This window comes from Anabrus simplex, chromosome 8, assembly GCF_040414725.1.
Source record: "Anabrus simplex isolate iqAnaSimp1 chromosome 8, ASM4041472v1, whole genome shotgun sequence".
NCBI lineage: Eukaryota > Metazoa > Arthropoda > Insecta > Orthoptera > Tettigoniidae > Anabrus > Anabrus simplex.
Window position 1 is genome coordinate 128,960,867 of NC_090272.1, and position 12,884 is coordinate 128,973,750.

The 12,884-nt window shown below is 38.8% G+C and overlaps 1 protein-coding gene across 1 annotated transcript in view; it reads right to left on the reverse strand.

Annotated features, from left to right (window-relative positions):
• The window catches only part of LOC136878884 (zinc finger protein on ecdysone puffs), a 304,897-nt gene that overhangs the window by 108,674 nt on the left and 183,339 nt on the right, over nucleotides 1–12,884 (reverse strand). Inside the window, exons 7-8 of the mRNA XM_068228845.1 lie at nucleotides 6,808–6,921; nucleotides 3,314–3,547 (exon numbers count right to left, since the gene is read on the reverse strand). Of these exons, the coding sequence (XP_068084946.1) occupies nucleotides 3,314–3,547; nucleotides 6,808–6,921 (348 nt within the window). The remainder of the gene's footprint in view (nucleotides 1–3,313; nucleotides 3,548–6,807; nucleotides 6,922–12,884) is intronic.

A 12,884-nucleotide genomic window follows, 5' to 3' on the forward strand; every position in this document is an offset into this window, starting at 1 on the left:
TATACCCTAGAAGTCATGTGTTCGCTGCACAAAATTTTGAGGTTATCGCCTATTGGAAGCCCTTTATTATTTTTGGCTGTAAAAGTGGGAGAAAAAAAAGGGTCTAATAGGTGAGTAAATACAGTATGTCCTTTAAGATAAGATATTTTGTAATGAAATCAAGAGGGACCAGAATAAATTTACAACTTTTAATACATACTTATAAAATACTAGAGAGAGAGAGAGAGAAAGTGTGTGTGTGTGTGTGTATATATTGTATGTGTGTATATATACATACAATAAAACCTTGATTATCCGCCCTTCGATTAACCGTTCTACGGATTATCCGTCGCCAAAAAAATCAAGACTTTTAAAAGCTATGTACAGTCACTCCAAAACTGAATGAGCGTACTCTTGTTATCATAGGATCACTAATAGGTACACCTTCACCTATTGATGTCAATAATAATAATAATAATAATAATAATAATAATAATAATAATAATAATAATAATAATAATAAATGTTAATGGTTTTATGTTCCACTAACCACTTTGATAGTTTTTGAGATGCAGAGGTGCCAGAATTTTGTCTAGCAGGAGTTCTTTTACGTGCCAGTAAATCTAACGACACGAGGCCGATGTATTTGAGCACCTTCAAATACCACCGGACTGAGCTGGGATCGAACCTAACAAGTTGGGGTCACAATGCCATCGCCTCAATTGTCTGAGCCACTCAGCCCGGCTCTTGACGGCAAGGTATATTGATACAGTACTCTGTTTTGGAGCGACTGTACATTGACGCTAAGACTCCTGAGTCCACGATCATAACATACAATTAACTACTGTACGTACACGCGCACAAACCGGCAATCGGCATTTGATACATGACCACATACATTTTTTTACTATATAATTTTATGTTGTGAAAATTATTTAACTTTAAACTGTTTTGAAAGAACAGGGATACTATTCAAATACAAAAATCACAAACTTTACTATCCATTCCACTGCTGATGAATGATGTACTGCAATGTGTCCTCTCCCAGCACACGGAGCATATACATAATACGGTCATTTATACTTCAGAATGATACCTACAACTTATTTGGTAGTGTGTAACATCCCCGAGTACCATACGTAGATCATTCATACCATTCTCTGTCAAGGTTAAATATTTTCACCACAGGCTACTGCATCGTAAATATTTCACAATGCGCAGGAATCGGAAACCAAACTAGCGGTCCGTCGTAGTCAACCTCCGCTAATAGTAGACAGGTAGGCTACATCTGTTTTGTAGTGCAAAGTAAGGAAATGTGAGAGAAACTGATAAAGTTGAACATTTATTCTCCATTCTAACAGCCGAGAAATATTCAGATTGGAATCTGCAGTAGAAAGAAAACGTGTAGTTTTAACCACACAAAATAAAGTTAATATAATTAACTGTTAAGGAAAGGTGAACTAGTCTCAAATTTAGCATCACAGTTCTTTGTGGGTGTGACAACAATGCAGGACCTAATGAGGAATAAAGACAAAGTGTTGCAGTCTGCGGCGAGTTCTGACAGTTCGCATGGACTCCTTAAAAGAAAAACGATGAAAGCATAATTTTTTAAAGGAGCTGGATGCTGCGTTATTCACGTGGTTTCAGCAAAAGAGAGGCAAAGGTGTACCTACTAGTGGTTCTATGATAAGGCAGGCACAAATTTTTCACAAAACGATGGGGCTCGCAGGGTCCTCACCAGCGTCGAATGGGTGGCTACAGAGGTTTAAGGAAAGACATGGCATTCGAGAATTAAACATGGAAGGAGAAAAACTAAGTGGTGACAGGAGTGCAGCAGAAAACTTTAGATACAAGTTTAAGTGCATAATTGAGAGATACAATTTCGTTCCACGTCAAGTGTACAATGCCGATGAGACTGGACTTTACTGGAAGTGCTTACCCAGTAAAACACCAGCAGCTGCTGAAGAGGAATCGGCTTCTGATCTCAAATCTAGTAAAGAGTGTGGTACCATATTGTGCCGTATGAACGATAGTGACCACCATAAATTAAATATGCTGTTGTTGGCAAAACTAAAAGTCTGCGCTATTCCAAAGGAACAGTGGTGAAATATTTCCCAGTAGATTGTCATAACAAATCTGCATGGATGACAGGTGGTATTTTCAGGACGTGGTTCCATAATGAGTCCATTCTGCACGTTTGAGATTTCTTGGCGTCCTAAAGTTTGAAATTAAAAGCTGTCCTTTTTCTTGATAATGCACCCTCTCACCCTGTTGATACAGAGTTGAAATCAGAGGATGGAAACATTTTTGTTTCCTATTTGCCACCTAATGTAACTTCATTAATTCAGCCGATGGACTAAGGTGTCATCGCAACCTTTAAGGCGCATTATAAGCGGGCACTGATAGGCCTCTTACTTTCCGGAGAAACTTCGATGGCTGAGTTCTGGAAAAAACTCTATCTTAAAGAAGCGCTTTATCTTGCTCAGAAATCATAGGATCTAGTAATCACTCCGAACATCACTTGATCGTGGAGAAAATTTTATGCTGATGTCAAAGAGCTCGCCGACGATTTTCATGGGTTCACTGACGAAGATGAAAATTAGGGATTGATAATCAAATATATCCTGAGGACTATTGAAAACAGCATTCATTTTGGAGAAGTGCATGAAAGTAACATTGAGAAGTGGCTTCATAGAGACGATGTATTGCCTGGGCGTCACATTTTAACACATGACGAAATAGTAATTAAAAGCATGAATAGGAACGTGCCAGTCAGCTGCGAAGTGACGAGTGAAAGTGAGGGGTATGGGGAAGAAGAGTGCGTCACAAACAATCGCGTACCACTTCAGACCGCACTGGAGTCGGCTGAAACGTTAATGGAATTTTTGGAGCAAGAGAGCGATACGAATTTTTCAGACATTCTTGTAATTAGAAAGCTCAGGGTGGACATAAAGAAGAAATTAAGTTGTAGCAGAGTGCAAAGAAAAGTAATGGATTTTTTTAAGCAGCTTAAATGACAAATTATTTATGGCCTGCTGGTAATTTAGGTGAATATTTAGTATGTATTGTTGTAGCTTTCTACATTTGGGTTTCAAGGAGGGTTTAATGCACTGCATTTTAAGGTTATACGGTATGTATTTTATGTACTTTAAAGTATATTAAAATTACTACTCTGGATTATCCGGTTTTTAAAATAAATTAACCGTCACCCCTTCCCGGGCATTAGAACAGATAATCGAGATTTTACTGTATGTGTGTTATATATATATATACATATATATGAGATTCTATGCACAAGTTAAATAAAATACAATACAAATTCTTGGCCTCTTACCTCATGGTCCTCAGAAGTCATGTGTGTTGATTTGGGCTGCTTGTAATTGAGCTTACAAATGGCACAGAACTTCGTTCTAGCAGACAGTGTAGGCCGGATCTCTTCAGTTTCCTCTAGAATGCGTTGCTTTTGACGTTGATTCATACGCATACGCTGCAAGGTCTGCTTATGTAGTAATGATTGTTTCCTCATGGCATTTATGTGTTTAGATGAATAGAGGTGCATTTTGTACTCCTACAGAAAGAAGAAAGCTTATATATATCTAGTATTATAACTGATAAAATATAATTTAACCAGGAAGAATAGATGTGGTCGAAATCTCACACAAAAACAACAATTTAAAAAAAAAAAGCTTCAAAACAATAGTACAAAGGCGTGTCAAATGTAAACAGGAATATGAATGTACTGCTGCTGTTAGTAATAATTCTGAGGCGGGTCTTTGCCAAGATGTTGGTAGGGATGTATGGAGAAAGCGTGGAGAGCTGGGCTGCTTCAGTACGCCATGAGTGAGCAAGAGGTGCACTCTTCTGTTGTGCTACGCACGAGTATCAAACTTCTAGCAAGGAGGGATCAAAACTTAGGAAATTATGAGAAGGCGCCGCGCAGAGTTTGGGGAAGAAACACTTCTATACTCGAGTGTATGAGCGGGCAAAAAATGTTGTGGCAGGAAAGGAAACTCTGGAAACTGAACCTCACGAAACGACACCGCGGACAAGCATCACTGCAGACAACACTGTCATCATTCATGACATCACTGGTGAAGATCGGCGAATAAAAATTTTGCAAATTGTTTTAGCCGTAGGAGTAAGTTAGAGATGTGTTCAAACCATCATCCGAGATGAACTCCATTTCAGAAAATTGTCTGCCAGGTGGGTTCCTTATCTCCACAAACAGGAACAAAAAATTTACGCCAGGAAGTTTGTCAGAGACTCCTGCATCGCTATGAGGAAGGAGAGAATTTATTTTGGCATATTGTGACTTGTGATGAAACTTGGGTGCATCATTACACCCCAGAGTCAAGGCAAGCAAGCATGGAGTGGTTTCGAAGAGACGAAGCAGATCCACCCGAGGCCAAAACAAGCCTGTCTGCTGGAAAGGTGCTCATAGCCATTTTCTGGGATTCCGCAGGAATATTCCTGGTGGATTTACTCAACTAACAAAGGACAATTAATGCAGCCTATTACTGTCGCCATTTGGATGAAGCAAATCTGCGTATCACAACAAGCGATGCTGGCAACCAATCCGAAACGTCATTTTTCTCCATGACAAAGCAAGGCCGCATACTGCCGCTTCAATGCGGGAAAACGTGGTGGATATTCACTACACACCTCTGGAACACCCTCCTTACAGTCCAGATTTATCGCCTTGTGAGAATACTCATCAACAAGTGTATTAACTCTGGAAGAATACCAGAAAAATGGAAAAATGCTGAAGTGATACTTCTCTTCAAGAAAGGTGATAAGGAAAATTTAGAAAACTATCATCGTGCGAGTTTGTTATCACACCTTTACAAGCTCCTGACTAAAATTGTAACCAACCGCCTCACAAGAGAACTGGATTGTTATCAACCTACCAAGCAAGCAGGATTTCGTAAAGGTTTCTGAACTGTCGAACACATCCAGACTATTCGTCGTCTTCTTGGGAAAACCACTGAGTACAACATCAAGATTCATCTGGCCTCCATTGATTATAAAAAAGCTTTTGACTCAGTGGAGATTTGGGCAATCATGAAGGCACTTCAAAATGCCAGATAAACTCAAGGTATATAAAGCTCCTGGAAAACATTTATGATCAAGCAACAATGGTAGTCAGAGTGGACGAAGACCTCATCACCAATAAAATCCTAGTTGGCAAAGGAGTTCGACACGGTGACAGAATCTCTCCAAAGCTGTCTTTACCCTTGCGTTGGAAGACGTATTCAAAACCCTTCATTGGGATAATAAAGGAATAAAAATCAACGGGTTATATTTTAACTACCTGCATTTTGCAGATGACATTGTGCTCGTAAGTGAAAATCTAGATGAGCTAGAAAGCATGAGCCAAGAATTAAAAACTGCCTCTGCTAAGATTGGTTTGGAAATGAATTTTAATAAAATGAAAATACTAAGCCCAGATAGTCGACCATCTAAAATGGGAAACCAATATATAGAAGTTGTCGATGAGTAAATCTATCTTGGACACAAGATATAACTTGGAAAAGACAACCAACGTGCAGAAATTCCTCGCAGAATAGGTATGAGTTGGACAGCATTCAGAAAACTAAGATTCATCCTCACCAACAAGGATATTCCAATTAACCTGAAGACCAGGGTTTATAATACGTGTGTGCTGCCAGTTACTACTTACGGTCTGGAAACGATGACTCTGACGAAGGATGCTCGCAAGCTTCAGCGAACACAACGAGCCATGGCGCGACAGATGCTAGGGATCAGCTTTATGGATAAGATCAGTTCAGAGGACATCAGGAGAAGAACGAATCTAACGGACATCCTAGAGAGAGTAGCTAGACTAAAATGGCAATGGGTAGGACACGTAGCTCGACAAGACTACAACAGGTGGACCTCTAGGATTGTTCACTGGAGACAATGAGAACACAAGAGAGGCATTGGAAGACCCCAGAAGAGATGGCTCGACGACATAAAGCTATTGGCTGGAACACGCTGGTTCCAAGTGGCTCAAGACCAAGGACGATGAAAGCATATGGAAGAGGCCTATATCCAGCAGTGGACTGAAATAGGCTAGAAAAGAAGAAGAAGAAGAAGACTACCATTTGTTTGGACCACTTATAACAAGACCTAGGAGGACAGCGGTTCGATGACGATTCAAGTGTAGAAGAGTTTCGTGCTTGCTTCACGCACGTCCCTCTTGTTTCTATCAGGACAGCATAAAAAACTTACCAATCTGATGGAGAAAATGTGTATCGAAGGCAGGACACTAGAAAAATGATCTCTTTGTGGGTTTTTTTTTTTTTGTTAATGAAATAAATTTTTAAAAATATTTCCAATTTATATCTGATCCGCCCTCGCATGTGCTGTTACGGCATTGTACATAACTGAAATGTTGGTTAAGACTGAGTTAGTAGATATAATTATTTGAAGCTCCCTCTGAACTTAACAGGGGAAGGGAAAAAAAAAAACCACCATTCTTTTTTTCAGGGCAACTGGAAAGGGTAAAGATGAATGACCGAATAAACATAGGATGACCACATGAAACTGCATCGGGCTGAACTGACTGCCGGAAACCTTAATTTTTTTTTATATTTTTTTTTTAATATAAAAAGACATGCACTGGAATAAAAGTGGCCTGTTAAACATTAAGGTCACCTTTAATATGACATTTACTAATAAAAATGAACACTTGCCAGAAAACATTATAAAGAAATTATGTAGACAGGTATATAAATGAATGTTTTTCAAAATAATTATTAACAACTCTGAGTTATAAATGTAAACAGAAATAACTTTACATGACACTATGTCAAAATATTCCCATACCTGTACTGTGTCACACTGCGTTAAACAATGAGGGCAGGATAGATCATACACAGGTTTCTTTCGTTGACCTTCCTCAGTTGTAGAATGAGCATCAGAATCTTGATCTTTACCATTCTAGAACACATGGAAAGACATCAAACGGATGACGCAAACTTACAGTAAAAATACTACTATTTAGATTTTGCACAGGAAATTCAGAAAGGACCTTATGTTTGCTAATATGTTATTTGGCATTGTAAGGGCTAGATTCACAGTTCCCCCTCCACGTATTAAATGAAATAAGTTTCATAATGATAGATCCGTATTGAACTGTGATTACAATAGAGTAAATTAATGTATTATTTGGGTCCACCTTTTCAATACAAAATGTAAATAGTTTAAATTACATAAATGATTAGGGACTAGTTTTGACCTGGTAATAGATCGTCAGCCTAAAGCAAAATTAAAACACAAATAACGAAGAAATTAAACATTGTAAAGACACGTACGGTCTCGTAAAAGTACATACCATGTGAGATATTGTGCAGCACTATGTTGAAAAACTCTCTGAAAGAGATTCATAATAAGTCCAGTGCATATTAAAAAGATGTTATAGATAGGAATCCTTGAGTTGCTGGAATATGCTGGCTCCTTTAAGATACTGGTATCGAATTGAAGAAACACTGAGCTGAAGTCACGTCTTTAATCGTAAATAAATGACATGACTTCGGCTCAGTGATTCTTCAATTGGATACCAGTATCTTAAAGGAGACAGCATATTCTAATCTCCTTATCCAGCAATTCAAGAATTCTTTTCTATAACAACTTTTTAGTGCACACTGGACTTTTTAATGCTATACGACGCACTGGACTTCATTCATAAATAAATGACGTAACTTCGGCTCAGTGGTTCTTCAATTGGATACCTGCATCTTAAAGGAGCCAGCGTATTCCAGCAATTCAAGGATTCCTACCTATAACATCTTTTTAATATGCACTGGACTTATTATGAATCTCTTTCAGAGAGTTATTTTTTAACATAGTTCTGCACAATATCTCACATGGTATGTACTTTTACTAGACCGTACATGTCTTTACATTGTTTAATTTCTTTGTTATTTGTGTTTTAATTTTGCTTTAGGCTGACGATGACCTATTACTAGGTCGAAACTAGTCCCTAATTTAAACTATTTACATTTTGTATTGAAAAGGTGGACCCAAATAATACATTAATTTACTCTGTTGTCCCCCTTAACTTACCGACCCACATCAACATTTTCCATCATGCTGTTTCATAGTCGTCCCCTAATATTATAAAAGCAAACAATTCAAATCAAATAATCTCCAAACACTCTGGATAAAAAATCGTGATCAAATCAGGTTTCAGTAAGGATGATCTTCCTACGTTCTTTTGGTGCCGACTCCCCACGGACAAGTAATTTTTCTTATTTTTTCACTGTTAGCCACCGGCAGAGGTTCTGCATCCAATCTTCTATGCTCAAGTCCATGTTTTTCATTCTACGGAGGGTCGCCCCAGTTAAGTTTGGACGATTTTAACGTACCTTTTCTCCTAGCCGATTCCTTTTGTACAGACCCAGTTGTGCCTGATATGATATAAGCCACAGGCATGGACTATTGCCCTACAATACAATTTCCACTATAGAAGACTTCCACAGAGTACAGCAAGAGGAATATTGTCCCATACCTCCTTGAACACTTACCAAAGACCCTCAACTGTGGCAGGACGACCAGAAGGAAGTCCTCTTTTTTCAGGAGACCAACTGCACAAAAGCCCATCAGTGATGCGTCCGGGGACTTGACAGGGATGTCACTAAATGGTATGACAAGGACATCCGTCTCTGCTTCTTTTCTCTCGTAGCAGGCGACTGATGATTTCGCAGTATGACTAGATGCTTTATCCATGAGGATCCAGACATTCAAGCATCCTTAACCTTCAGCCGAGGGATATCTTCCTCAAAATACGAGTCCAAGACATTCTTCTGAAAGTAGGTAGCATCGATATTAACATTTTTCAACACACTAAGGATTCCGAATTTATCCCGGGCACATTCTGCTACTGCCATGAACCCCCTAGCAAACTCTTCTTTGTTTTCGTAGAGTTTGAGTGCCTCTTTTGGCCTTTTGGGCGATAGCAAATTGCCCGGGGCTTGTTGGTGTCATCCAAATAAACCAAAGCTTCATGGAGGGTAACAAATGATTGGCATTTATCCCCTGCTAGGTAGTTTTCGTATAATTTTCTGGCATTAACGAACCGTTCTTTAACGTGCGTTGCATTCTATATCCAAGTGCCTTTTGCTGGTTTAACAAGTTCAGATCTCCTTTCATTATACAGTAGACTGTACCTGAAGATTCACTCTTTCACTTGACACTGACAAAGTGATATCATCTTGTATCTAAAGATGAAATGTTACATAATACTGATCTACTCTATGGTATCCATACACAAGAAAGCCATAGTCACTAAATTGATGAAAGTCTTTTCAAATATCTGTGTATTGCAGGAAGTTTAACATACCACCGGTGGACATCACCATTGTGATACCACTATGTCATACTAGAAAATCATGTGCAGTCTTCACCCTTAAAGTACACAGGAATCGGCATATTTCAGTGACATCATCAAGATTTACAGATGAAATTTGATCTGAGACAACTGTTCAAATGGGCAATATATGGAGGGTTGCCCCGGTTAATACAGTACGCAGCCTTGAGCGCACAAGCCGCGTCTGGAAGCAGTTCCATGCCGTTTTCTTTTGTTCTGTCTGGTCAGTGAGAAGTGCCGCATACAGTCAGTATCATACCACTGTTGCCCGATGACTTGCCGAATTGCAGATGTATGGCAAGGCTACATTGTTGACCTTCCCAATGCCAATTTCTCATTATCGAGGATTGTACAACACCATAAAATGAGAGGTCTTGAAACCACTAAGTCCTCTGTAGGCAATGTGATAAAATTACATCAGAATGGTTTCCCGCCAGAAACAACAACTTTGAAAAACTGCCGCGGAAGAGAGTTCAACCCTCCAAGACTCCAGACATAATTAAGAAGGTAAAAGCTGCTGTTCTGAAGGAAAATCCATCAATTCGAAGACACCTTGCCAGCCACACAAGCACAACTGAAGGTACAAATTTATACCTTGGTCTACCCCTACCATTCTTACCACCTAAACATCCCTCATAAACCATCTGAAGTATCCCAGATTTCGTAAGACATGTCCTAACATTCTATCTCTCCTTCTCACTTCTCATCAAATTTAGCCAAATTAATCTCCGCTCGCTATTTTTGCTTCAGTTTCTCTTCATTCGTGATTAAATCTATACATCTCACCTTCAGCATTTTTCTGTAACACCACATTTCTAAAGCTTCTGCCGGGCTGAGTGCCTCAGATGGTTGAGGCGCTGACCTGCTGACACCAACTTGGAAGGTTAGATCTTGGCTTAGTCCGGTGGTATTTGAAGGGGCTCAAATATGTGAGCCTTGTGTCGGTAGATTAACTGGCATGTAAAAGAATTCCTGCGAGACTAAATTCCGGAACCTTGGCGTCTATAAAAACCGTAAAAGTACTTAGTGGGGCATAAATCAAATAACATTATCACTATTATTCTAAAGCTTCTTTTCTCTTTCTTTCCGAACTTGTTATTGTCCATGTCTCAATTCCATGCAACGAAACGCTCCAGACGAAAATCATCAAAAACATCTACACTAGCGTCAGAAAGTTTAGACTCGCCCATGAATTTTCACTTACCACGAACGATAGGGGCTATTTGTTGAAAATCAACTTGGAAATACCTATGTTTTTAGAACTAACTAGTTTTATTACACATTTCATTAGATTTTTCCTTACACTGATCAGTCACAGGTAGCTAGAAACACAATCACAACATCTTAAGTAATCACACTGGTTGTTCATCAATGTATCCACCCTTTGCTTTAATTACTGCTTTACAGATACGCGACGTTCTAGCTGTTAATTTTTCCAAAGTCTTGGTATTTATACATCCACAGGTTTCTAACAGATACTGTAACAACCCATCCACACTCCCTGGCGCCTTTTCTTTCACTTTCCTGTCAAGTTCTTCCCACGAAAGTTCAATAGGTGACAGATATATGGCGATTGAGAGACCAGACCTTTAATACCAATTTTCCTTCAGCTTGTTTCCTTTTTAGATACTGCTTGCACGAATGAGAGGTGTGTTTAGGATGACTGCCCTGCTGTAGAACAAATCCTTCACCAATCAGCTTCATTCCGGATGGCACGGCATTGCGCGAAAGGATGCAGTAATATTGTTTCTTTTCCAGTAGTATTCCCTCTACTTGCATCAAATCAGCAACGTGATTATTTCGAAAACATTCCCACACCATCACATTTACCCCTCCATGCTTCACAGAGAGAATTATGCGGGATTCCATAACCCTTTGGACGGGGCGGCGACTAAACTAAGCTAGCGTTGCTGTAACAACCTGACGTACTTAGTACGCTCCGTACGAAAAATCCTGAACATTTCTTCCAACACATGTTTCAACGGAATTATATATCAACTTGACTATCTTTTAGATCCATTCGACTACCATAATTTCCGAACTCTGCTAGCTTTGACATACGTTTTATCACAAGCATCGCCTCTACAGAAGTTCCATTTTCTTCTTGACTTTCAGATATCCCAATCATATACATTTTAAACTTGTTTGTTACATTCACACTTCCGTTTTAAATAACTGAAAGTGATTTTACCACCTTGGATTCAACTTGGGAATTGAAGAAACATCCCCCTTTGATGATTGTTTTTATACTCAAGGCTTTCACAGTCTTAATGATATTATAAAAATATGGATCCATTTTAGTTTTAGACTCTCAAAATCTCATGTTTAATCACGTTTTAATCTTCAAACTGTTAATTTCACTCTCTTTTAACATACTTTGGTGCATTATCGTTGTTTTAGATGTTATTGTATAATGTTTTACGAAACCTTTTTCAACATTTTAACCTATAATTTATAAGTATATGTATTATTATTATTTTTTAAGATTGATATAGGCTGATGATGCCCCTAAGGAGGGTGAAACATGTACCTTTGACTTTTATGTATTATGTATAAAAAACATTTGACCATATGAAATAGTGGATCATATTGTATTGTATTGAACAGGTGGACTTATAATATTGTAATAACACTTGAGACAGACTAAACTAATGCCGATGATTGGAACAAAATTTTTCAAATTTAGGTTCATCCGTCCAAAGCACCCTTTTCCACTGTTCAGCGGTCCAGTTAGCATGCATTTTCGCCCACTGTAGCCTTTTTTGCTTGTGCACAGTTTTCAACAATGGTTTCCGTGCTGCTATGCGACCAAACAATCCCGCCTCAAGCAGACAATTTTTCACTGTTGTCACAGAACAGGTTGTTCTCTTCTTTTATTTATCTCTGAACAAATATCTACCGCTGTACGCCTTCTGCTACGCTTGCTGATGATTAAAATACGGTTATCCTCAATTTTAGAAGTTTTCCTAGGATGCCCACTGCGTCGTCGATCGTCATAACTACCCATTCCCTCTCTGCTTTTCACTGCTTTGCGAATGCTGCACTCTGAAATTTTCAATTTTTCCGCAATTTTTTTCTTCGGCCAAGCAATTTCTCTACAAGCACAAGCCCTGGCTCCGTTTTCTTGGGTTATATTAGCTTTCTTACCCATATTCGATTGTTTGATGTGTGTTGTTAATGTAGTTATGCCCAGATAACAACAATGTAAAAAATAAGCAATCTGGTACACAGATTAACATACAACTGCTCAGAATAGCTTCTGTAGGCTGTTGACTTCCAAGACAGCGAGAAAACGAGAAGGACAAGTAATCACATGAGAGAGGCATGTTTATTACCTGCGAAAGGGCTGGAAGTTATCCAGGTAGAAGCAGGCAGTAAGACCTGTCAACTTCTTTGAAAAGTTAAAGTAAAATCTCGCAATATGCACTGAGATAGCCTTATGAAAGTGCTGATAGCATCCATACATATGTAACAGAACTAAAGTACCACTTATCATCACACAGAAAACATTTATTTAAGAAAATTATTAATTTTC